At 38.8% G+C, this 27,948-nt stretch overlaps 1 protein-coding gene across 4 annotated transcripts; it reads right to left on the bottom strand.

Annotated features, from left to right (window-relative positions):
• On the bottom strand, window positions 1-27,555 carry LOC101845103 (alpha-aminoadipic semialdehyde synthase, mitochondrial). Of its 4 annotated transcripts, none has more exons than XM_005100248.3 (23): window positions 27,382-27,555; window positions 22,647-22,978; window positions 21,201-21,377; window positions 20,715-20,867; window positions 19,502-19,648; window positions 18,223-18,301; window positions 17,379-17,506; window positions 15,508-15,782; window positions 14,781-14,892; window positions 13,811-13,870; window positions 13,351-13,421; window positions 12,641-12,762; window positions 11,361-11,490; window positions 9,691-9,801; window positions 8,295-8,403; window positions 7,493-7,569; window positions 6,649-6,712; window positions 5,588-5,755; window positions 3,626-3,721; window positions 3,220-3,335; window positions 2,110-2,198; window positions 1,542-1,718; window positions 1-984 (listed from the first exon to the last, which is right to left on the bottom strand). In XM_005100248.3, exons 2-23 carry the CDS (start codon window positions 22,926-22,928, stop codon window positions 869-871), a joined length of 2,859 nt encoding a protein of 952 aa, XP_005100305.1. In that variant the 5' UTR covers window positions 22,929-22,978; window positions 27,382-27,555; the 3' UTR covers window positions 1-868. The 4 variants fall into 4 exon arrangements, with proteins under 4 accessions (XP_005100305.1, XP_005100306.1, XP_005100303.1 ...); XM_005100249.3 differs by lacking the exon at window positions 27,382-27,555 and adding an exon at window positions 24,012-24,133; XM_005100246.3 differs by lacking the exon at window positions 27,382-27,555 and adding an exon at window positions 24,030-24,132.
• Between the last annotated feature and the right edge of the window lie 393 nt (window positions 27,556-27,948).

Raw genomic sequence — 27,948 nt, 5'->3', positions numbered from 1 at the left:
AATATCTAAGGAACATTTCACAGGTACATCATTCTCATTTCAGGAACCAGCTTGGTTTCTCTAGCTATACAGTTTTCGCATCATTTTGTAAAATTTATACATGCAATATGCCATAAAAAAAGCTTCTTTCTGATAAGACAACACAAAGACTGCTACTATGTTAACTCCTACTACTTCAAAGTTCACCCAAAGAAGCCAACTATCACTTACAACTAATTAACACTCTAAGTTTAAGCTCCACACCTGCACAGTTCTTTGGTCTATTATACACCAAGCGTATGGAAGAACTGAATAAGTCTGCGAAGTTGGTAAACTTTGTGCTATGCACATAAATATTCATTTAGAGCAATGAAAATGAGTGCACCAGCCCTCATACTTTAAGTGGATTTGGAAGAATAAAATGTAACTGAGGCAGCTTCTTCCTGGGCTACACAGTATACAGTGACATCCAAACCCACAGTCCTGACCCAAATAAGGATCGCAGTAACTCTTCATTGGGGATCTGGTTGTAAAGAAGAAAAAAAAAATGTTGGTATTAAGTTTCCCCTGTGAGGATACCCTACACTAAAAGACTATGGCCCATATTTTGAATTATCACTTTATTGGGGGAAACACTATAAGCTTGATTTGAATGTGGCACTTTTGAATTCCCATTACAATAAAAAGATAGAATACGGTGAAACCAAGAAAAGCTTCATTCATAACTTCCAAACAGAGCACGACATTGTAATCAGTTTAGAAGGTCTCGTTTTCAGTTTCTATCTGCAGTCCTGAATTTCTAGCTACCTCGGGGGCACCTTCTTCTCCTCATTTCAGCAATGAAACGAAAGGAACACAGAAGATGAAAAATTCTGTGCAGATCACTCTCCTAAAGGAGATTAATTGTCTCCAGAGCTGTGATGCCTTCCTTCTTCAGCCGGGCCAGGATGGGCACATATGTCTCAGGAGCCATAGGCGCGCACACACCCTTGGTCTGGATCTCACCTGGAAAAAGTTTTTTGGGGAAAGAATTAGTTTCACAGCGCTATTGACAGCATAAGTAATTGAACCCAGCTTATCTTTTACATGCAAAAAAAACAACCTTGACAATGAAAGGTATTTTCTAAGACACCTAAACGTGTCAGCCTCTAATTAAGAATTTTCATTCATGTCTTGGCATAAAACCACATAAACATCACAAAGACCAGTTTTACATGCCAGTTTGAAAATACTATTTTTAACTTATGGGGGATGGAAATAATGAATTAGATCTTGCTAACTTGGCCGGCATAAAGACAATGAAGCTCAAAACAACACAAGGAAAATAATGTGAAACCAAAAAAATACTAATATAAAAATACATGATTATGAGAAAACTGATTAATAGCTAATGACACGCCAAACATAATTTTTTGCTCTTATCCCATATACCAAGCTCTACAAGAGAGTATGGCAAAATAAATAAACAATCTTTACCGAAGTGAAGGCCTGATACTTATCCCTTTTTAAATAAGGGACTGACTGCCAAATCATTCCTTTACAATATAAAAAAAATCCCTCACCTGCGAGAATCATGCGAGCAGCAATGCCTGTGGGCAAGCCAACAGTCCTGGCCATAGCTGAAAAGCCATTTGGATCACCGTAGTTGACCAAATCGATGCCACGATGCTCTCGCTTGCCGTCACCCCACTGAATTCCAACCTCATGACGCATGAGAATCATGTCGCGCTCATGGGGGGCTGGACAGAAAAACGATCATGGAGATGTAATATGTGAATGAGTGTGGAAAGATCTTAACAAGCTACTGGACCTGTATGTACAGAGGGAGGGTAACTAAAATGGTTAATTGGAACGAACTGGAAAGCAGTTTCAACAGTATCATTGTCTATAGATAGATATAATATGTTGTTTTTTCCTACGATTTCACAAAAACCGATGCACGGTGACAGAAATTTTTTTTCTTTTCAAAAAGCTAAACCACACCAAAAAAATTTTAATTTTCCATTACTTATTTGCATTTGGGCCAAGAACTTATTGTAAAGAGAAGTAAAAGAGAGCAGAAAAACATAATCCCTCCAGAAAAGTAAAGTAGATTTACAGCACAGCAGAACTACTGACAGACCTACTTACCATAAGCCAGACGTTTTGCAAGATAGTTAGAGAGTGTGTCAATGGGCGTGGAACGTTTGTCAATCAAGTCATCCTCTAGGAGACCAAGGCTGAAAAAGGGTAAAAAATGCGGCACTGAAACGTCATATCAAAGCAAGAAAACATGAAGGTAACTTTAATAAGAGTTTCACAGCACTTGCACCACAACTACATCATATGAGTGCTGATGTATGGTGCTTTCCTGGATTATCTTACTGACTGTGAGCTGATATCAAAAAAGAAAAAACCAAATGTGTCTGTCATTACTTGCAATAAACACAGGACTTGGTAACAACTATACCAAGAAAAGTTTTTAAAAGGAACTTAAAAATTAGTATGTACAAAGTAATATGTCGTTCCAAAGAGATTTCGAGAAGAATTTCCAGCACGAACTGGTCTTGTGTTCTCAAATTTGAAAAGAACAGTTTTTTTCAGGGTTTTTTTTTAGAATCCACTACCAAAAAAAAAAACCCATCCTAAAACAATAAAAAGTAACATCTTACATATAGTCGGTGATAACTGTCATTCAAAGAATATTAATTCTGGAACGTTTTTTTCTATCTCCAGTAGTTTGAAAAATTGAGCAACTATCAAAGTATTAACATCCTGACAAAAGCCACTGAGCTTTCAAGTCAAAATGGAAGCTGATGTAAGGAGATTTTTAAAGCATGAGAGACAAAACAAGTAACCAAGCCATCAACCGACTAAAATGACAAAGTGGCTATAAAAACATGAGACTGACTATTTGACCACTTGGCCACAAGCCACTGACAAACAGTAAACAGCATTGTATTGTCCAAATTTTCATTCAAAAGCAAACTATGCATTTTACAATCTATGTATAAAACTTGACTACAGGACTAAGGTTTAAGAATAGTCACACTACACAATGTACACCACATACCGTAATTTTTCAGCATTACAATGACTTAGAGAGAAGAATTAGTGGTGTGTCCTCAGACACAAGCAGCACTGCAAAGCTGACTCCTCAAAGTTGCATTGCAAAGTGCCTGAACTTTCAACATCGTTTTATTGACACACTGTGATATCAAAAGTCATGAAACATGAAGTCGGAAATCTTAGAGCACTTACTTGACCACACAGCTCAGCTTGAAAGGGTCCCTCTCTACCTGGTCAAACACCAAATCTACAAGCGAGTCTTGCAGAATGTCCTCAGATTTGCCAAACTTGCCGCAAATGTAGGCTTTCTGCAAAACAGACAATACACATTGTGCTAAAATTACACAGAACAATGAAAATTCAAATAGAAAAGAGCAGAGAAGTGTACCGACTTTATATTTTCATTACAGCACTATCAAACTACCAACATACCGTTTACAATAATTCATCTTGAAAAGGACAAAATTGGACAAGAAAACAACTACGGTACAGTAATAACAAGAAAGAACTACAAATTGTTGATCCTCTCAAAGCACTCCCAACTACCCACAACGTATCAAGCAGCCCAAACAGAATGAAACTGACTTCAGCAACATACCCATGTAATATCAGGTCCATTTGGGTGCAGCTGACTGTCTGGTGTCGTGTCAAACAGTCCTAGGGAGATCAGGCTCTTGGCAGCTTCAGTGAAACCCTGAATGAGTGTGTCACAGTAAGAAAAAGAGATGCAAATAGGCACGCCAACTGTCAGATATATGGTATCAGTAGCAGAGTGACTCACATTGATAAAGATTATTTTGCAAGATTAGGAGAGAAAAAAAAACCCAACTGGTTTGTTATTTTACTTCAGTCAGTTTCAGCAAGGTAAGAATGAGCTAACGAACATCCTTTTTTGTTTCTCAGATACATATACAAGTACTCCTGATTGCTCGATGTGTAGAAATTCCAAAGAACTATTCATGCAGTCTCTAATCGTATTGGAGCATTTTGTGCCTACCATCAAGGACAAACAGCTGGGAAAAAGACAGCAAGTAAAGATGACTGGTAAAAGCTGAAAAAATAGAACCTGTATACAGGTCCACACAGCCAACCCCAAAGGTTAAAATAAACTGATAAATATTTCTTTAAAATTTCAAGACTTTTCACCATTTCTTTTTCTGAAAAACTCAAAGTGCAGGTATTTACATTCCTTTAAAAGACATTTTATAAAGAGCTGTTTCCTCTTTCTACTGCACATTGAAAACTACATGTGCTTGTAATAATATTTGAGCCACTCTTAACTCTTTTTATCCTTGCCGTACCCCCGCAGACTCTGTCCCCGTCCTGGGGTTGCCGCGCCATATGAGTTGGAATTCAGGGTGTATATTACAAAGTGTTCTATTTCTTCTGTTTACTCTTAGGTTTTAAGGAAATTTGGTAATTATGTTAGCAATTGAATGTAGTTTTTATAAATGTATGTGGTTAGGAATTACACCAATTGCAGAATGTAGATTTTGAGGTGTATTCCACCCTCCAACTTGACCCTGATTGCCGCACACACGACGCCCCATTGGATTTTATAAATCTAGCCCTACCCATCAATACCGCATGAATTCCAGTACCAACATCTTCACCATGATCTGAATCGCTATTAGATGAGTTTAAGTCCTGTTTGTTATCATCCACAACGGAATTTACGACACTTGATTCAGAGTCACTTTCATAAAATTAGTCTCATTCCCCCTCACAACCCAGTGTCACTTCAAGAAGTACATGTACTTCGTCGGTCGTGAACGTGCGTTTTCTAGACATCATTCAAGCTTCTACACCCATCAAAATCAAAGAAACAACTGTTCATTGGAAAATTTAAATATTCAGACAAAGCTAGCATCGCCGTATTTGCGTATTTTGGTAATTACAAGCAGAACTAGCTTCTTTGACGTGACCATATCGCTGTTCTGAGTATACTTGTAGCCCGGACTGGTCCTCGTTACGAGTATACTCGTAGCCCGGATAAAAAAAGTTAAAAGATTGACCAGAAAATGTTACAGCAATTTAAATTTTCAAGCAGTCAATCATAATGCTTTCTTCACTTTCTGGTAAGTACTGGACACTTTTTTCATGCTTTGGGGGTCAGACTGGTCCAGTACTCCTAATAGATCCGTGTAAAAGAACTACTCTAAGATGCCACAAAAATAATCACAATGAAAACAGTACTTTCTGAAACCAATGAAGACTATTTTCTACAGTTATGAATTTTACGTGATTTACTAATAAACAGAATCATTTGTTAATTTCTGAATCAAAAGAGCCTCATCTCATGTATGATTTTATCTAATACATAGTATGAACATAACAGACAGTAGGAACATCTTAAAGTATGAGAATTTTATTTGTTCCTTGCCAAAGATCAGTGATCATGTAATAGCTCCGTTCAAAATAAGTGCAGGAGACAAATGGAAGGAGAACTTCTTATTGCGCTGCTACGTAAAACGAAATAATCTATAATCCCTTTTTACAGTCAAAGAGCTTCCTACTCTCATTTGCTATCCTGTTCTTCTGCATAATCAGCAAAACTGACCTTGTATCTGATGGTGCCTCTCAGAATGGTGTGTGCCGATTCAATCCCGTACTCTTTGGCGTATATCGTGGAGTCTCGGTTTGGGAAGCCTTCCAGGTTGAAGCCCGGCAAGAAATTGAGATCTCGCACAGAGTCCAGGAGTCCACCCTCGCTGGGAACATCCACCACCTGGAAACAACATTTTGCTATAGACAGGAGCCTATTGTATGCTAGACAGGTGGTAAAGCCTTGAATTTGATATTTTAAAAAAAGGTAAATCTGAATCGTCGATCCATAGGAAAAGTACATAATTCTTAAATTCTCAGTGCCTAATGGTTAGGAGGGAGAGAGGGAGAGAGAGAGGGGGAGTCCGACTTATAAAGGTGGCCCTTAGAGCAGGTTAGGTTCGACTGTACCTTGTATCATTACGGGAACTCAGTCAAAAACTTTCCATCTGCAAGGTTTAATGGACAACGATGGAACCTCTGAGCAAAATGTTCTCATTTCACTTTTTGACAGCTCCAGAATCATCTCATCAGAACCATACTAGTAAGAAGACCAAAACAAGCACAACATGTCTTGGCTACAAGGAGAAACAAAGATCAGAACATGATAAGGGGTCCTGGAGGTAGAGAAGGAAATAAAAAATGTAGGGAGAGAGGGAGTGAGAGAGAAAGAAAGAAAGAGAGAAAAAGAGTGAGAGAGAGACAGTTAGTTCTAGTTTTACGGCACTTGCAACACAATAAGGTCATATCAGTGCCGAAGAATAGATGTGTTACAAGAGAGTAACATACACAAAAAAGAAGGAGGGGAGATAAGGACGACAGATGTTTGATAGGAAAGAAGGAGCAAACCACACCAGAGCACCCGCCAACCACCCACAGAGAGAGACAGAGAGAGAGCAGGGACTAAAACTCAGGGGAAAAAAAGGAATATAAATGGCGGAAGGAAACAAATGAAAGAAACGCAAGAGTGAGAAAAAAAGAAAATGAGAGAAAAAAATATTTATCAAAAATAACAAAAAACAACCTGGGACCAAAAAAAAAAAAAAAAGACAAAGTGGGAAGTGATTCCCCGTTTACCTGTCCGCCTTGCAAGTACCTGGCCCCAGCCATACAGTTCAGCAGCACACCCTTAGGGTACCAGCTGTGGATGGAACGAGAGGTCATTGGTTGCCAAAACATCATCTTAGTAAAAGAGTATGGGTCTAACACTAAACTTCTATCAACATTATTAGGTTATTTAAGAGGCGGGACCTCCAAAATTAACGTCTGCCTCTGATAGAACTGAGCCTTATGGGTTGAGAGCCTTGAAAAATCCACAATTCGACTTCATTTTAAGAATGCACAGTCCAAGATTCAAACCAGTCATCTGCTCCGTAGTCTAGAAGCATGATATCAACTGAGCTAACCGAGCACCCTACATAAATAATCATGAAGAAAAACATGGCAAAAGTAAATAAGTCGGTTTGGGGGGGGTGGGGGTAGGAGGGCTTACTTCTTTACTACACTCAGTTCCCCTCAGCGTTTTAGAGGAATAAAAACTGCTACATCCAAGGCAGTAATTTGTTTTTCTTAACCTTTCTTGTCAGAGTCAAACAGTTCACAAATGCAAGTGTGTATAAAATTTACGTGTAACTGTGTACTTAAATATTACCAATAAGGCTATACATTAGACAACATTGTCCTTCGGTAAATAAAGATGAATATAGCCGCTACCATCAAGGCCAATTTGGCACAATCTCAGGCAAGACATACATTTAAATTATAATCTCAAAAGAGCATCAGATAACAAAAAAGTTTAGGAAGATACCACTGATATTTCACTTAAAGTTGTATTCATATTAGATCAAAAGTTTCAAGAAGGAACATTCAAGTGGCACATATTCTGTTAGGTCCTCCACAACATCTACCCAGTTCACCTCACCTGAACTTATAGAGCAGGGGTGAGTCAGAGTGTTCAGGGGCGGGTAATCCTCCACAGTACGACACAAAGGAGGTGACCTGTTTGTTACAGAGGATAGATAAATAAAAGAAATTGAAAAGAGCACAAGGTTGCCTGTGAGGCAAGGAACACTTTGATTAAGAAGGAAAACAGACCTACAGTGGAGTCAGCTTTGACCGAAATCTGCAGGACTGCTGGATTTTCTTCGGTTTAGCAGTATTTTCAGTTAGAGATTGCTCAAACAGAGGAGAAAAAAAATCACAGATTCTGATGTAGTTCTGAAAAAAATATTAATAATAGTAATGCTTTCATACAAGTTTAAGCTCTGACTGCTTTACATCCATGACATGATCACTGAGTGTAATATTTCATCCACACAAGTCAAAAACATTTCCCTTTAACATGAAATCCAGTTCAAGCACATAAGGAAGAACTTTCTCAACCATACATTAATTATATACACGTAGGAACAGCAGTGAAAACAAGACATGTCAGCACTTACTAACACACTAAAACTAACACTTTGATGACTTAAACAAATACACCTTGAGCAACTGCATACATATTAGGATTTGTTGTTTCACTGAGGAGGGCAAGAAATTCCAAAGTTAAGGGTAAAAATATGAGAAACCGCTCTTTCCAAAAGACCTTAATTTCATTCAAGGGGCTCTGAAGTTTACCATAGTTTTCTGATTAACTGTGTTTAAGTAGATTCTACCATTTTAAGAAAAAGTGAGTTATATCTCATTTTGAAGAAGCTGCAAAAACCATGTTATTCACTCACCTTGCCACCAGCTCTCTTCACCTCGTCAAAACACTCCATGGCCAGCATATGATCAATGCCTGGATCAACGCCCACCTCATTCATAATGGTGATGCCAGCTGCCACAGCTCTGTATTCAAAGGGAGAAGAAAAAAGACGCTGTTCATTTTCTTTTCAGCATGAAATACTACAAGACACAGAATAAGATATTTCATCAGATAGATTTAAATAAAAGAAGCTTGTTGGAAATCTGAAGCACTGTGTTCATGAACAGGGTCAAGAGGAAATACTCCACAAGCGACAAACTCCACTTGGTCTTGAAGATCCAGCATCAGATAAGTCAAAATAATGAAAAGCTGCATTCGCTTGTATTTTATGGAAAGTCGGTAAAACAATGGCCCTACTTGGAAAGGAATTCATGAGGACATTAAACCTGAGGAAAAAAATCAAAAGGCACAGATTATCCCATCCTTTTCTCTGTAAGTACTAGTCATGGTTTTCTATCATTCACAACAACCAAGACAGACAGATAGATCAAGTAGATCAGTAGATTCATGTTCAATACAATGTTATGTAAATGTCTATGTATCCATTTATGTATTTTGTGAATTGCAGTGTATATATTATTTTATTCTCATTTCGTGATGATGTGTAATCGTGTGCGTGTGATAAGCAAGTAGATGTGTGTGTGTGTGTGTGTGTGTGTGCACATGTGTGTGTGTGTGTGTGTGTGTGTGTGTGTGTGTGTGTGTGTGTGTGTGTGTGTGTGTTTGGCATACATGTGTGCGTGTTATGTGTTCGTGAGTGTGTATGCGTGTGTTTGTGTGTGTGTATATGTCTATGTGTGTGTGTTTGTGTGTATATGAGTGTGTGTGTGTGAGTGTGTGTGTGTGTGTCGCGTGCATGAATATATTTCTTACATGCATTTATGTAAAGCGCCTAGAGCTGTGTTTACACGGGAGTGGGCGCTATAGAAATATCTTCATTGTTATTATTATTATCAAGTAATGGAACAACAACAAATGGAAGGGTATATGGATGGATAAATAGATTTGAGGACAAATAAATGGACAGTAGGATGGATGCACATTTTAATAGACGATGGAAATATAGGCAGAATGAATAAATGCTAAAAAGAAATTAGGATAAAGAAATGGACCGATATAAATAATAAAAGCTCATCAATACTGGTTGGAAAGAGGGATGGAAAAACAGACGGATTGCAGGATGAAAAGACTTTCCATTCAACAAAATATGGCCCATAATGGCAGAAAATTCAAATTAGTACTAGATCTAGTGCTCATTATCTCCTTTACTTGGTAGCCTTGTTTGAAAGTACAAGGACAGAGTGTCCCTTTACAAAAAAAACAAACCTACAAAAATCAAAAGAAAAGTTGTTAATTCATCTCCTACTTACTCAGAGTGCAGCTGTTTCATGTCTGGGCTAATGTAGCTGGCGGTCACCATGTTCTTCCGGTGCTTGATACACAATTTGGCCACCTCCGTGTGGAAAGCATACGGCAGCAGGCTGTGAAAAGTAATGCAAATATGAAACCATTAAAACTCAACGTTACGCTCAGCTCAATATTTTTTACCTTAACTTTAACAAACACGAGACTGAAAACAGCTTTGCAAAACAAGGGGTAAACGAAATACAGAAAAGTCTTGTACAAGAAACATAACTAAATTGAAAGTCTGATTAAAGAGTGAACTATACCATTATCTGTAATGGACATAAACTTTTGAGCCCTGGCCTCTAAAGCCTACAGAGCCCCAGAACTTGAGCTGCTGAAGAGAACTCTTTGCTTTACACCAAATCACGCTGAAGCTTGCGTTCAGAGAGCGAAATGGTAAAACAAGAACATTGCTGTTTATTTTTTTTTAAAGTGTTTTACAGCGCTTACAACTGCATAAGGTCATATGAGCGCGCCAGACACATCAAACATTTTTAGTTGGTGGGAAATTTTTAATTGTGCCCGGGTGGTGGCCAAAACATACTCTTATCGATTTTGAACCACCCTGGGATCTTTAACGTGCCTAACTTGCACACGGGACCTCTGAGATTTTTCGCCCTTGTCCGAGAATACTAGGTGTAGATCTTGCCTACCAGAAGATCAGGGTTGGGGTTGAAAGACAGCAGTAAGAAGGAGCCAAGGAGAAGCAGTAGAAAGGCTGCAGAAAGAGTCAGGAGCCAAGAGTAGGGGGAAAAGGAGGTGAGGGGATGGGGGCAGAAAGTGTAGATGAAAGCAGAAGACAGATCATTGTTAGAGAGCAGGAAAGGATATGAAAGGAGAAAATTTTTTAGAAGAAAATTTTCCTTCTATCCGGATTCAAACCTGGGACCTATTGAATGAGAGGCGAACACCTTAACCTCTAGGCCACGAAAGCCCCCCTACATTGTCGGTATGCTATTAAAATGTACAAAGCCCATAAAAACAAAATTTCCCAGGAGAGAGAAAAAACTGTACATTATGCATTTTATTCTATTTTTTTTTTTATTAAGAATTTAATTTAGACAAAATATTCATTGAGCACATGCAACCGATACCACATTAAAAAACTGAAATTTTTTTAGAATTCAAAATTTTTGGGTTTGATGGAATCTAACAGCTGATCAAAAACACGCTTTGGCCAGCAGTGTTAAGTCCTTCATGACAGACAGTTTGAGTGTGTATTTTTAGTTTTAGCTGTGGGAAGCTCATTAATACTGTAAAAGAAAAGTACTGACGAGGAAAGAGCAAGACCACAAACTTAAGGTCACTGAAGTCTCGTAAAGTATCAAGATCGACATAAATTATCATCACCTCAGAACCTTTTTGTCCAAAGCGCACTCTTTACTCAAGTACACTTTGGACAAAATAGTTCTGAGGCGATAATATGGTACATGAGTGAGGAAAAAGTCAGCAGCTTGCACCAACATTTAAATGAGACTGTTGAACATTTTTTCAATCATTTTAATGGTTTGAGTGCATCAAAACCTGCTTGACAAATGTGATGGATTTGTGACAAACACTACATGCACTGCGACAAAGGGGAGAAGCCCACCAGGGGCAGCATTGAGAACACCAATCAAGAGCTCTCTCTCACCTTATAACCAGATCATGGTCCCCGAGGTGCTTCTCAAGGTCCTGGTACCCAGTTTCCAGATCCATGAGCAGAGGAATGACTTCAGGGCACAGTTGGGTCGTGTCGTCCAGCTCTTTCTGAAAATGGGAGGCTGAAACGGGAAACAGGACAATGATAACCTTTCTGGTAAATTTGTAACGGCCCTTCACTTTGGTAAACAGTACATGGTACTCTAAGGAAAATTGATCATCCCTCTTTTTAATATTTTATCCTTTTTAGAACTCACTGCACACCGAATTTTCTTTTTAAGAAGTGTACACACAGCAATAGGTTTTTAAGTAATCATATAAGCATAAAATGTCAACCAATGAACTACAAAAGACTGATGAAGACTCAAAATAAAAGTGAAATCTTCAGCCCTTACTATCCCAGTGAAAATGACAACTAATCCATAAATCAAGATGAACACTAAATCAAAAACCATTGATGAGCACACATTATTATGTCAAACCAGAAAGCAGTTCAGTGTTATTGTTTAGTATAGGGTTTTACGGCGCTCGCAACTGCATAGGTCATATGAGCGCGCGGGACACACCTAATACTTTTTCGTTGGTAGGAAATTTTGAATTTTGCCCGGGTGGCGGCCGAAGCCTCCTCTTATCGATTTTAGACCACCAAGGGATCTTTAACGTGCGCAACTTGCACACGGGCCCTCCGAGATTTTTCGCCCTTGTCCGAGAAGGCTAGGTGTAGATCTTTCCTACCAGAAGATCAGGGGTGTGGCAGAAAGACAGCAGTTAGGAGGAGCCAAGGAGTAGCAGTAGAAAGGCTGCAGAAAGAGTCAGGAGCCCAGAGGAGGGGGCAAAGGAGGTGAGGGGGTGGGGCAGAAATTGGAAATGAAAGCAGACAACAGAACATTGTTAGAGATCAGGAAAGGATGTGAAAGGAGACAATTTTAGAGAAGAAAATTTTTTGGTCGCTACCCGGAATCGAACCCGGGACCTTTGAATGAGAGGCCAACACCTTAACCTCTAGGCCACGAGAGCCCCCAGTTCAATGTTAAAGTAAGGGCAAAAAAAGTCATCTCCATAATGTGATGTGCACTAGAAATAATAACAACAATAAACAACTGCATTTAAATTGTGCACATCCCAACTCAAAGCAAGCTATACCATTTATTACTATCTAAGCTACTTTCCAAAACATTTGTACTTTCCTGGCATGCATCAGCAGAGGCTGCCATTTTACAAAACCCCCTGACACAAAATCTTTCACAGCTTTACAAGCCACACTAAACCCACCAACAGTGACGCAGGTCTTGGGGTCTCGCGTAAGGTACTCCACCACCGGCCCCGACACATAGCCAGCCCCAAGTATCAGGACACGCTCCGAGGAAGAAGTCAGCACTGCCTTGTGTGCAGACCTGGAATGTCGTATATCAAGATAGAACATCATCACTATCATCCCTGCCTTTCGCACTCTGCATCAGGGTGTAGGCCACGGGCAAACACTTATCACCTTTCCCTATCTTGAGCAAGCCTCTGGATATTATTCTATGTCTTTCCACTTTTCTGTACAAAGCTAGGATATGCTAAGGGCGTATGTTTTGTTCTTTTAGAAGACTAGTGCCTTAAAGGGCACAAATAGGTTATTTCAAAAGTCGAATACTTGGCCCACTGCTAAAAATATAGTAACAGGTAGAAAAAAGGGAATAAACATAAATAATAGATACACAAAAGCAAATGTCACCTATATGCTTCAGAGAGTAGATGTTCACCTGCACCATTCTACAATTTTAGGGGTAGCACCTCCTGCTGATGTTAAAAAACGCCCTTTAAAATGACTAACTATTATCTGGTACAGAGTTGAATCTTAACAAAAACAAAACTATTCAAAACACATAGCTCATTTAGCACCATTTTACTTTCAAGTAAACCCCTGCCACGGTCCTTGTGGCGGGCGAAATTCACACATCACAATGATAATACTTTGCTAGATATAACAAACTCACGCAGATTTTGTTCTCAGATCCTGTATGTACCCGTAGTTCGGAGCCAGAGAACCATTGCTTGCAATCACAGCCTGAAATAAAATGACAGATTTGTCTCAAACTAGCTGTCCAATCCACATACACTTTCTTTGCAAAGTCAACAATAAAAAGCCACAAAAGGTGTATGCATGCATAAGGCTTTCATATCAGCAATGCTCAAAACAATGACTCTTATTACTGATAGTTCCGATGTCAGGCCTTTGGTAAATTAGGACAGATGTCATCTATGATTCATCACTGGGAAAATGGTAATTAGAAAACATATTGTTCAACACTACCCAGCTTGTGTAAAAACTAAAAGATTGCCCATTTCAAGTACACATCTATTGGTCGGTAGTGAAAACCTCAGTATCAGTGAAGGAGAAAAAAAAGAGCTTTATGAGCATACATAAACACTGTTGCTACACATTTGATTACTCACATTTTTCACAATAGGGCTACCAGAATAATCTTCGAAAGACTGCTTCGCATCAGATTTCAGCTGCAGAAAACCAACAACAAAAACTGTTAAAGGAATCAAGCTCGGGAACATAACATGTACATTTGACAACAATGTGAGTAAAAGAACCCCAAATTTTATTTTTTTTTCATCTTTTAAATCAAATATTGATTGAAAAGAAGTCAAAAGAGAAGACCGCACTGAGAATCTTAAGGTGTAGTTTCAGGAGAGTCAGAATGATTAAAATCACATTTCAACAAGACAACAGCATAACAAGAACAGATCACACGTGAGCTCCTATATTATATATCACCTGCCAATCACCCATGAATCAAAGAAAAGTCCATTGACACAATGATGGCTCACTTAGTGCTAGGAAATCACAAGGCTATAGACAGGGGAAAAGATAAATTAGAAAGTTACTCTAATCCAAGGTGCTACTACCACTGATTAAAGATATGGCAATAATATAAATTTTAGAAAAATAATAACAAACACCAATTTGAAAACTGCAAGTACAGAGTCAACTTTACAAAGCTAAACTTTTGTATTGCTTAACAAACACTAGATGAGTCCTGCAATTCCCAATAGGGAATAAGACATACTCATGAATTTAAGTGAGTTTGGGACAGTTTAATTTTAGAAGAGTTTTACAGCACCTGCAACCCATTAAGGTCAAATTTGAGCCGAAGATTTGGTGTTACAAGAAGAAAACAAATACAAAAAAGAAGTAGGAAAGATAAGGAGAATAGGTGTGTGTGATAGGAAATAAGGAGCGAACTACAGCAGAGCTAACGCCAACCATCCACGAGTTTGAGACAAAAACAGACCCATTGAACTGATAAATGTAATTCAGAGCCATGGAGTAAGCAGGATACCAGATATCAGTAAAAGCTGTGCAGAAAAGACACATACACTATACACTGCAGTTAACACAAAATCAAAGACGTACCATCTCTGATACATAAGGCAACAAGAGACTTCCAAAGAAATCTGTCGCTTCCCGGGGGATCTGAGCCGGCATGTTGTCTATAGAGCACAGGAGCACTCCGTCACCAGCAAAACTGTATGAGAAATAAAATGAGACATAACATGTCACTTTCAATGTGCAATGACAAGACCAGAAGCAATGAGACATAAAATATCACTTCCAGTATGCAATGAAAAGTAGGAGTGGGCACAAGACAAGCCGAGCACCCGTTTCTCATGAGAACGGCCCTTCCCGTCACTGCCCGGCCTCTAAACTTCTGGCTGGTACCGAGAAGTGATACCGTTCCTTGGCTTGACATAACGAATAACGATAGAGTTTTTTCATGTTTTTAGTTTTAGTTTTAGTAAGACTTTTACGGCACTTGCAACACAAAAAGGTCATATAGGAGCGGAAGATTAGAGGTGTTACAAGAGAGTAACAAACACAAAAAAAGGGAGTACAGATCAGAACGATAGATGTTTAGTAGGAAAGAAGAAGCAAACCACACCAGAGCACCGCCAACCACCCACGTTTTCATGTTTGAACAATAGCAGCATCATTAGCAAAGAACCAAAGCAACCCAACAAATAAAATTATACTCATCAATTTAACTATCAAATTAAGTAATAAATTGAAAACAGAGCAGATGTACTTTCTACTATTTCAAAAGAATCACTTGGATAGAAACTGGCATGCACATTGGTTATACCTTTCCTTGTCCACATTCTGCTCTGCATCATACAAAGAGAAAGGTTTGTCTATGGTTGTGCATTCCTTCATGAACTCAATGGAACCACCTGGGTCAGCAGAGATATCACAGATGGCCAGAAGACGATGGGGCAGGGTGGGGCAGCCAGGGGAGGAAGGGATCCACGGAGCATCTGTGGGTCGCAGTAACGTCTTCGCCTCCGGAATGGTGATCAGTCGTGGGGCACCAGGAGCCCAGTAGATGCCGTTGATGATGCATGAGGCATACGGTGCTATCTAGTATTGTTAGAACAATCATTTGTTATAGTTGTTTGAAGTATCAAAAGTTATTTCTTGAGCCTAGCTGAAGTTTAACATAGTATTTGCAGCCAGCAGGTATTTAAAGCTTTTTTCAGATTTGACAATAACAATTTGGACTAGGGTACATTTCAAGCTTAAAAGTCTCTAGAGCAGAGGTTGGTTGTCCATTAACAACTGTCCATTAGCGTAAACTAACAAACCAACACAAATGAAAAGAAGAGAACTGATTTAATTATAACTACTGAATAATTAACAGGTTTTTAATCACAGATGTTGTCAGGGAAAGTGATCAACCTTTCATCAACAAATAATCAATAGTATTTGTGAAGCTAGTCAGTTTTCATTTGTGGGAGGTTTCTATGATTTTCTAGAACATTCATGAATTCTTTCCATTTTCTTTTGTACAAACATTTTCTTTCAATCTCATTAGGTAAAAGATGATGCTGAAAACTCTACAAATGCTGAAGGCACTGCATGAGGCATAAGGCACTATCTGGGGTGATCCGTACAGTCATTTGTAGTGAAGAAAGTTGCTTTTGTTTCTGTTTACCATCCACTAGCCAAATACTAAGTGGATGCTCAAGGGTGTTATCCGAAAGAGAAAAATTCTCTCTGTCTTCCACGAAGATTTCTCCTCACACGTAAGTCCCGCATGATGGTAGATCATACTTTGAAGAAAACTAACGTCTCTAGAAGGGCATTCAATAATTACAACCATTCAACTGAATACTCAACAGATAACTTTAAAGACAAGACACTTTATCGACACCAAGACAATGGACTTTTCGTTTTAGTAAGTGTTTTAAGGCACTTGAAACACAATAAGGTCATATAAGAGCCGAAGATTAGAAGTGTTACAAGAGAGTAACAAACACAAAAAAAAGGAGGAGCGATAAAGACAATAGATGCTTGATAGGAAAGAAGAAAACCACACCAGAGCACCAGCCAACCACCCACAGATAATGGACTGAGAGGAAACTTTCCAAGAACATAAAATTTAGATCTATTCAAAATTCCAATAAAAGCGTCTATAAATGTGTACAAGTAAAGTTTTTGGTTTTGTTTTAGTAGAGGTTTTACGGCGCTCGCAACTGCATAAGGTCATATGAGCCCCAGAAGATTAGAGGTGTTACAAAGAAGTAACAAACATAAAACAGAAGGAGAGACAAGGGCAATAGATGTTTGATAGGAAAGAAGAAGCAAACCACACTAGAGCACCCGCCAACCAAGTCAAGTTTGCAACCAACTACTGGACAGAGGCAAGTAAGATGAAAAGTGTTATATGAAGAAAACAGAAATACAATTTCTTTCCTTTTATTCAAGAAGCGTTCAGTCTTTTTTTTTTTTTTTGGGGGGGGGGGGGGGGTTATATTGAACTAGGTGTATTTCTTTCCTACCAGAAGATCAGGGGTGTGGCAGAAAGACAGCAGTAAGGAGGAGCCAAGGAGTAGCAGTAGGCTGCAGAAAGAGGCAGGAGCCCAGAGGAGGGGGCAAAGGGGGTGGGGGCAGAAAGTGGAAACGAAAGCAGACAATATTAACAACTAATACCACAAAGATTTTTCTCAGACTTACATTGTGGCTAAAAGTGGATGCATATCTTTCAGGGTACTGCTCAAATTCGTCTGCGTTGAACTTCCCACCATTTTTGTGTATGTAATGGTCATCTCGACTCACCACGCATGCGTAGATTTTGTTTGTTGCTGTAAGAAAATTTCGTTTCATGTGAGGCTAAGCAATCCATTTTAAAAAATTTAAAGATTGTAGTTTAAAGGGGAAACCAGTAGCACACAAGCACAGATTTTGTTTGCAGTTCAATACTTTTTTTAAAAGTATAGATATTTGACTAAGAATTTGCTTGAAAGAGAATTTTAGCTAATACAACAACAAAACTGTTTATACAGCAGACAACATTACAACTTCACAAAATGAATCAAATTAGGAGCATATAGGCAATCTATGGCTGAAAAACACAAGAAAAAACAGGAAAAAAAATAAAAATCTCAAGTAAGGTGCCTCGTTTATTAGAAAACCAAAATGGGTTGGCGGAAATAGGGGGGGTGGGGGGGGTGGAAGGAAGGTGCACAGTACATACTTTAAATTCCACGAAAAGGGCATGAAGAACATGGCAGATTTGAACTGGAAAAAAACCCTGATAAAATCTCCACCCCTTTCATTGTAGTATTTGTTTAAATACACAGTAAGTTTTAGTTCAGTTTTAGTAATAGTCGCAACACAAAAAGATCTTAAGGATGAATATTAGAAGAGTCACTAGAGAGTACCATACAAACAAAAGGAGGAGAGATAAGGGTGATAGATATTTGACAGGAAAGAACAAGCAAACTATACCAGAGCACCCATCAACCACCCACAAAAACCCTAAATCTATCTTATGCAAATACAGAAGAAACAAACTCACAGCCTCGAGCAGCGACTTTGGGTAAGTGTTCAGGTTCAATGTACTCATGAGGCAGTTCAGTGAACACTTCCTGGGCACCCTGTGAGAATGAGTATGACAAATTTCAATACAAAGTTTAAGGATTGACTATCTCTTCAATGTCATTTTTTGGTTTCTTTTTTGTTTTAATAAGTGCTTTACATACAGCACTTGCAACACAGTAAGGTCATATAAGTGCTGAAGATAAGAGGTGTTACAAGAGAGTAACAAACACAAATAAGAAGGAGGGGAGAAAAAGACGATAGAGGTTTGATAGGAAAGAAGAAGCAAACTGCACCAGAGCACCCGTCAACCACCCATTTTTTTGGTCTCAAGTCAATACCATGGGTCATTCTATTAACACTTTGCTGCCTCATCTTGCCGATTGGTGATGTTTACCACCCAGTTTTTTTGGATTTTCCCCAAAATATGATGGCAACGTGTTAATCCATATCGTTGGCCAGCTGTTCAAATATACTAACTTAGACTAAGCCTACAATTTAAGAGCAGCTTTTTAATCTGTGGTATCGGTTGCATGTGCTCGAGAAATATATAGTGGAAATTCAAATTCTAAAAGTTGAAAAAAGTCAGAATTGATGCACGATTTAGGTACAATCTTTAAAAGAAAGAAACAAGAAATTTTCATTCTCTCCTGAAAAACTTTGCCTCCTAAGCGTAGGGCAATTGAACAACTTGCCAGTGATATAGTTTTTCTTATGGACTAGTTTTGAGATCAATGAAATACATTTCGAACACACTAGTTCTTAATTTTATTTCACTTTATCATTATCCAAAAAATAGTTCAACAAATCTTGCTTTTATTTTAAATTTATTTCCCTCCCCAACCCTGGGTCAATCACACATAGCAGAAGATGATGGCTCGATGGCTCCATTGTAATCACTTACGGACAACAATATGTACATCAGTGTAAGAGAAAAAATTGAGAACCTTAAAAAAACCCAGAGAAAACACATGAAGGAGTACAAACCCATAGCAGTCGGAGATCTTATTAATTTAGATTCTCCACACCCCCGCCCCCTTCATATTCTTTCATTTGTTTATTTGCATTATAGACAAGCACAACCACCACAATCATAAGTAGTGCCAGGAAAGGACAAGAACACCAATAAAAACAGAAAACACTTCTGAACAAAACAAAAAAGTAATTTTAAAACATCAGAATGGTACCTCCCAAACATCAACAAAATATAGCAAGGACACAACAGGAAAGGACCAATCTAGGAAAAAAAGTCTACTGACTTGTGACACATTGCCAGAGCCTGTGAAGACAAAGGTCAGAGGTCCTATTGACCTCGGCATTCGTCCAAGCGCAATCTCGTAACCAGCATCTCGAACAGCCTGGCGTGCCATTTCTGTATGCCGATAGTTGTGACTTGGGCCAATGAACTGTATACAAATTGAAGCAAATTTAAATATGCATACCATTATGTTCCTGTATGGGACAATAACAAAACAGAAAAAAGAATTATCCTGTTAACACCTATGGGACTGGCCTCACATTTGACTTCCATTTCCCAGGACCGGAGCTGCCACCCGCTTTCTGACTATGCGAGATATGTGTAGCTCAAATATAATGAATAATTCAGTCCCTAGTAAAGTTATAGACATGAAACTTCAAACTGTTAAGAATATGATTCCATATGTTGAAACACATTTTCTTGAAAAAATATTTCGGTTTGAGTCATTTCGGTGTATTCAATTATGTAATAGTAAGCTTTTGTACAGAGTCAGTTCCTAACAGGGATAAAAGACTAGATCTAAACCTACTTTTAGAGTAAACAGCTCCTAAATCAATGATAACTAAATCCAGATCTATCTTTCATCATTTTCTTCCCGATTTGTACACTCTTGATCCAAATAATCAACCTCATTGTCTGAGTCGGTGAAATACCTTTTCTAAACTCATTTGATCTCTGTTCACATTTAAATTGCCAGAAATCAGAAGCAAAACAGCTAAATCGAACCAAATGGGTTAACACAAACATAAATATGTTTGGGGAAACATCGATAGGCCTTTGTATAGATCAAGATCGTTTCTCTTACGAGTATACTCGTCCACAGTCCGGGGGAAGTAGTTGGGCTTTGTGAGTATTTTAGTCCGCCGTTCCATAGGTGTTAATACAGTGCAAGATCACAAATTAGAGAAAATAGAAATATATTTCATAAAAGGGTATACCAAATAAAAAAGCTAATTATAAGTTCTTATCTCAGTTCTTCTTACAGGACGTATCTTTAAAAAAAAATTCAAACTGAAACTTTTGAGTTGGGAGAGGAACACGGTACACTAGATCTGCAACACTAAAAATTGAGACCCTTTTTAATTTATCAATGAAACAGGTTTCAAACGTGGTAGAAATTCTAATTAAAGCTGCTTCTTTTTTTTTCCACTGCATCCACTGGCATGAAAATAAAGACCGGCCAGAAGAGAATCTGGCGGCCTATTCTGACTCACCATGAAGGGAGTGTGGTGGCCAAGGGCGAGTAGACGAAGGCCCATGCCGTGCAAGATGTTGATCATCCCAGAAACACCTGCATACTTGCCGAAAGCAACTACTCTCTGGCCATACTCGTCCACCATCTTCTCATAGTCAATCAAACGAATGTTCTGAAAATTAAAAAAAAATTATAGCAACTGTTCTTATGATACGATTACATGCACAGAAAGTGTACAACCTCTTCTGGAAAACATTTTCAAAAAGTTAATTTCTAATTTCAGCTACATCAGCCATAAGTCATCAAGTAAGCTCCTGAACATAAATAATATTGTTTATTTTTGTGCCCATTTGTCACCCTACTATACATAAACATGTCTTTTCAAAGCAGGGCACTTAGACCAAAGATATTTATAATGAAGAACATATTGGTTTGAATCCTTCTTAAAAATATAAAAGATTGCAAAACTAAAAACAATATATGTTTTAAGGTATTCGCATCAAACCTTTTCCAAAATGGCATCCAGGAGAGGCATGTTATCAGCTTGGGCTTTGATGGTGTGGGAAAAGAAGGCGTATGTCTTGTCGCGCATCAGGGAGTCAATTGGCACCTGCTTTACGCCGATAATCAGTGATGCTTCAGACATATCCTCTTTGATGACAGCACCAATGTCAGAATATTCCTGCACAGTGAGGACAAGCAGTTGGCATTCAATAACAAAAAAACAAGACATTACACAAGTAAATGCAAGGTGTGGCCACAAATCAGCAAAAAAATCCCATTGAAATCAAAATTAAAAGACATGCATCACTGTTATTTATAGTATCGATAAATAACTCTATCTAAAAGTAAGATTGTTCCTGTATTATTGTCAGAAACATTTCAGTCAGAAAATGACTCATTTCACTTGGAACCCATGAAGAAAAGCAAACACCACAGCCCACCTTTATTACATGAAATTGCAGCTTTGCCTTTGAGGAAAAAGCATAGGGATAAAGTATGAAACAACTGCATAACGAGGAAAGCCGGTGACCGACCATGTGAGAGGGTGGTGCTGAAATTATAATGGTCATTTCGTATCATGTGACCTCTGGTGTAGGAACATTATATGCCTTACGGCAAGCTCAGCTTTAAGACGCAATCCACTAAAGGAGATCAGATGACAGAATACACTTACTCTAGTTTACTCCCCTTCAAAATTTGCTTAATAACACGTTCGCACAAGAACACGCTTTTCTTGTTACCTGACGTGCGTTCTATTAGCCGGAAACCACTGCAGGCCTACCTGATATGTGATAATACTCAAAAGTACAAGGCTACAAACCTCTCACAATTGTTAATTAGTGATGCACTGTGCAGTACAGCATTGCATTTCTGAAGCAGATTCATTTGTGTCACGACACATTGGAATCAGGCACATACATGCCAATTTTTCGGCATATTATGGCGTTATTGGTATAATCTTAAAGCTTGTTTATTTGCCTTGCTTTTAACTGAAAAAAGTACCCTCTCTATCTTGAATAGAAGTTGATATATTTGCGATTTACGGAGGTGGGGTCGCCTGGTTCCAGGGGTAAAACTAGCAAGAAAATGGACGCCAAAGTTTGGTAATTTCCAAAGCTCAAGAGGCCTTAAAACTGTTAATTTATATTTTCTGTGCTTATAATCAATGTTTGTCAGCAAAAATCACACAAAAATTTGTCTTTACATGGACAAAACAGGTGTTAAGCCAAACAATTAAATATTCAATGAAAATTGCAAAACTGGCCGAAAAAAGCTGATTTCTTACGACTCCATAATTTTGACGAAAGCCTGGTTTCATCATGATGCCTCGCATCTTCCTTTTATGCAGCTTGTGCTGAAAACGGCTCAGAAATAAGGGGAGAATCAAATATAAATATGCCTTCTTCAACTCTGTAGAAATGAAGAAATTGTTAGAAACTAGGCTCACCTTCATACTGTAGGCTCGACGATCTGAGGGCTGAACAATGACCTTCACCCCCTTCCTGACCAGCTTTCTCACTTGCTGCGGTGACAATGGTGCCCTCCTTTCCCACACATTGACTGTCTCTCTCCGCACAGCCATCACTGGCTGCTGACTGCTGGACCGGATATGCACTGAGCACAAAGCAGGTGTTGCTGTTTGGGTCAAGACCCGACCTCCTCTCCAGAGAAGAGGAAGCATCCTCAAAGAGCCCTGGCTGCATGCCTTCCTAGCCAACATGCAGCTCATTCTGACTGTCTCTATACACTGTGGGGAATGTAGCGTCTTTGGTGCTCTACCTAATAACAGAAGAATGTTCTGTCTTTAATATTATAACACATAAAGTAAGTTCATTTCATTGGTGGAGTATTTGATCATCAGGACAGGACATCAAGAGTGGAGAGCTAGTTTCAAAGAATGAGAAAAATTCAGATCCTGTTTTTCTCAAGCATGAAAGCTTCCCTGAGAAAAAAGCAAAGATTGTCACCGACTGTGTCACAGACACATACGGTCATATGGCAGGTTGTAGACGGAGAATGTTTTTGAGTAAAAAAGTAATTGGTGACTGTATAGAGGCTAGAGCAGAGGTTTAAAACTCCCATTAGATCAATATCATTACCAAGGATTAAGATGTACGACTATAGACTATGACAGAGGAAATTGGTTGAGAGCCTTGAAAGGACCTTGAAAACTCCACAAAATGATCTAATCTAGATCTAGATTTGATCTACGTGTTGAAAAAAGCCCAGCCTGGGACGATGGGCCATCCGCTCCATAGTCCAGCACGGTGCCGACAGGGCTAATATATGAGAGCTAGAATCTAGATCTAGAATCTATATTTCGATTGTGATTTTGAGAGATCTGATCTGGTATTGCAAAATATGGGGCCCTAAAAAAAAGCCTGCCGCAAGTCAATAAATTTGGAGGCTCGCTGCTTCAATCATGCCAGTTGGGGCCGTCTTGTCTCTTCAAGCCTCTTGAAAAAGAAGAAACTTACTTGTTCAATCTCTGCCTGTGGCCAGTGTCTGAAAATTAGCACGACTACAGGCCTGCTACTGAATCAAACAAGCCAACACCGTTTAACCGACACTCGTGGAAAGCACCTCGATCCTGGTGGTTTTCCGTTTTCCACAAGTAGTTACGCCACATTACCGCACAAGCCGCACACTGCGGTAAAAGAATAAAATAAAGAAAAAGGGTCACAGGCACAGGGTCAAGGATATTGGCTACCGACATCGTTTCATCTTGTCGGCTAGGCCTACATTTTCTGACTACGACAAATAGCAATACACTCATGAGGATAACATACGGTTAGGGTTAAAAGCTGCTTACTTAATATCAACAATGCACTTGCAACACCAGGGTAAACAGCAGAAATCGTTGATCGAGAGGTTGCCGGAACTGGTTTCCAACGTGTACTTCAAGACTGTTTACGAACACAGGGTGTTATACTTTTCCACCAATGGTTAAGCAAGACATGAGTCGGATTCAGCCAATGAAAACGCAGGCTGTCAGACACACCTTCAGGGAACCGAGATTTGTCTTCGTTCTTTGGTCTAATATTAGATGATGCGATATAGCCTTGGCCTACACGTGAACTAGCCTATCGAGAAGTCGCGTGCGAAGCAAAAACAGACATCTTCCCCTTTCAATGGCTAATGGGGAACCAATAATTCCTTGTCAATACTAAGAAAAGAAAGAGTCTGTATACACATCGTGTTAGGCTTGTATGTGCGTGTGTATGTGCACACGCACGCGGATAAGTGCATGCGTTTGTGCGTGTGTGTGTGTGTGTGTGTGTGTGTGGTTGTGTGTGTGTGTGTGAGAGAGAGAGAGAAAGAGATTGACCTCTCTCTCTCTCTCTCTCTCTCTCTCTCTCTCTCTCTCTCTCTCTCTGTGTGTGTGTGTGTGTGTGTGTGTGTGTGTGTGTGTGTGTGTGTGTGTGTGTGTGTGTGTGTGTGTGTGTACCATGTGAGAGAGAGAGAGAGAGAGAGGGCGAGAAAGTGTATGTGTGTCGAGAGAGAGAGAGAGAGAGAGAGAGATGTAACGCTGTAGTGTCGAGATATTGGCAATGTTAGAAACAGATGAACAATACAATACACATGTACAGGAAGAGTGTGGAGAACTGGGACGCAAGGTCATTGGACGCGGGTAAACTGGGGCGAGGCCCGAAATTTAAACATGTATTTTTGGGGGCAAAAATTAACCGTACCGTAAGGAAAGTAGAGTACTATACGTATGTATCACTGTACATTGTATCTTATTGCTGTTATAATATCCCCTCAACTTACTATTTATTTTTAACCCCAAAAACCACTCAGTATTGCAAAGTTGCTTTCCTTCTTTTTCAAGGCCATATTATTTGTGTCTCTCTGCATGGAAGGTATTGAATTTCAGTTGAAGGTAAGTATGTTTTTATATTTATAAGTCATATTTCAACTTTATAAGACAATCATAAAATAGTATGAGATAATAATAATAATAATAATAATAATAATAATAATAATAATAATTTTTTAAAAATAAATAAATAATAATAATGATAATAATAATAATAATAATAATAATAATAATAATAATAATAATAATAATAATAATAATAATAATAGTCTAATAATAATATAATAATAATAACATTTTTTTTAAATAAAAAAAATAATTTTAAAAAATAAAAAAAATTTAAAAAAATAATAATAATAATAATAATAATAATAATAATAATAATAATAATAATAATAATAATAATTCGGGGGAGGGGGTTCTTTTGGTTTTGTTTTGTTTTAGCTCTTTTTTAGCTTTCAGAATTGCCCCGAGCTTGGGGAATATTGATGGTAGAAGGAGCTCTAATTAATTGCTTGGTTTGTTCAGATAATTTGTTTGGGAAAGCATATGCTGTAGGGAAGTTTTGTTTGGGGTGGGGGGGGGGGGGGGGGTCGTGCGTGAAGTATAATCCTTTACAGATAATTCACGGCTATTAAGACTAATTCACGGGGAGCCTTCGCCACCATCAAAGCACGCCAGGCGCGCCTGTGGCTGCTGCGGTTCACTGACCATTCCAAAATGTTAGCGGCGTCGCAGGTTGTGATTCTATGGTCAGGCCACGACCTTCAACAATGAATAAGAAATTAACGAACCTTAGCATGTACACCATTTTTGTCCTTGAGCCACACAGTCACCCAGTTGAATCGTGTGCTGATTGATCTGGGCCCTGCTAGGTGTGTAAAGAAATGTTTAAGAACGACAGCTGTGGCGGCTAGACTACTATGCGCCCGATATGAAGCTGTTTTATAGAACTGTGATGAAGCAAGATCGATGACACAACAAAGCGTAATAAACTATGGGCTTCCAAGACGAAGTCTGTATGAAAATTACTCTCTATTTATTTGTTATGCTTGAGTTTGAATGTGGCTATTGGATTATAATAATATGTGTTAATAGAGAAAGAGTCATGTGGTCGTGTGCACCTTTCTTATAGAGAAGTTTAGGAGGTTGGTGCCTTTTGGGTAACGCAACAAGAATACTGTGGAAGAGATGGGGGGACAGAGGGAGGGAGGGAGAGAGAGAGAGAGAGAGAGAGAGAGAGAGAGAGAGAGAGAGAGAGAGAGACAGACAGACAGACAGACAGACAGACAGACAGACAGACAGACAGACAGAGAAGGATGTTGTTGGTTGATTGAAAGTAGTATGAGTACAGTACTCTATGAGAAGTATGAGTGAGATTTTAGAGTGGGTGCTGGACGGTGACAGAAAACCGAAAAACTCAACCGCTCAGGGGATCAAACTCAGTAAATCACCCATAAGGTTGCAAGCCAAAATGGATAAACACTCATTAAGAAGCAGAAAGCTAAAACGTTTTAACAAAACAAAGATGACTGACAATATGACTTACAATAGGCACAAGTTAACATAACAGCTAATCAAAGCGAAACATAATATTAATTTTTATAAAGAATCTAATGATAATTAATTTGTTAGAGCTGAATGTTTTGCACCCTTTTCTTGGCAGCAATTTTGTTATAATAAATCTAGCCTATATTTTGGCGTAAGGTTCTGTGTTATGGAGATTCTTACGAAGGACCACGACACCTAAAATTCTCTCTGGGATCGGGTAAAATACGTACTATAATTATAATTGTTCGCCAAGTCAGATGTGGTCAACAAGTAGGCCAATTTAGTTTGAAACTTAATGTGCCCTCTGGTGTGGCAAGCTAACTCAACTATTATAAATCAGTATTGTCCCATCCCTCGTAATGTTAGATGTTCAGTTGCATGGGTGCAACGCCACAATCGAAGTCTAAATTTATATTATTCCCCTCGTGTTTACCACGATAATTTTGCCTGAAGTTCCATAATCATTAATAATTTAGTTTTGTTGCTGTTGTTGCTGTTGTTCCCGTTGTTGTTGTTGCTGTAGTAGTAGTAGTACCGTAGTAGTAGTAGTAGTAGAAGTAGTAGCAGTAGTAGTAGTAGTAGTAGTAGTAGTAGTAGTAGTAGTAGTAGTAGTAGTAGTAATAGTAGTAGTAGTTGTTGTTGTTGTTGTTGTAGTTGTTGTTGTTGTTGTTGTTGTTGTTGTTGTTGTTGTTGTTGTTGTTGTTATTGTTGTTGATTATAGAAACACTAGCTATCTGTATCTGATTCTCGTTGCTGATTTAGCCTTTAAAACGAAATGCGCTCCTTTAAATAAAATTAAAGGTATACTCACTCAATTAAGTGCTACTGCACATGGGATGATACAGCCTTGTTTAGCCCTGGCCGAAGTATTAGGGGGAAATCTGTTTCCACGAAGATCCTTAGACCGAAATTTTAGTAGAAAACAGATTACCAAAGCTGAAGGTGTCAAGTGTCAACAAAACGGCCGCTTCTGCATTACCTGATCTGTGCCAGTGCATTCGCATTGACAGTAACAATCTCAGTCTTATATATCGCCCTATTGTCTGATTATCCTTCTAGGCGCAATATTGAACTAAATTCTCATTGGCTGAGCTGTACAAAGCGACAGCTTGACATTGGAACTGGAAACAACAATACCAGGTATTATGTCAACATGATACCTGCTCTGACATAGCAGCGGCAGAAGGTCGGTCCGGCTTGCCCTGTACTATATATATGTTACAGTAAGAACACGTACCTAGTGAATACGCGTAATCACTGAATATTTCAGTGAAAACGCGTAATCTCTGTTTCACTCAGAGATTTCACGTAATCACTGAAATAATCAGGAAATACGTGAAATCCCTGAAAAATGGTCACAGTAATTACGCGTAATCCC

Source organism: Aplysia californica, unplaced genomic scaffold (assembly GCF_000002075.1).
Source record: "Aplysia californica isolate F4 #8 unplaced genomic scaffold, AplCal3.0 scaffold00241, whole genome shotgun sequence".
In the NCBI taxonomy this organism is placed as follows: domain Eukaryota; kingdom Metazoa; phylum Mollusca; class Gastropoda; order Aplysiida; family Aplysiidae; genus Aplysia; species Aplysia californica.
The sequence above is the reverse complement of the archived record's forward strand: the minus strand, read 5'-3'. Positions and strand labels throughout refer to the sequence as shown.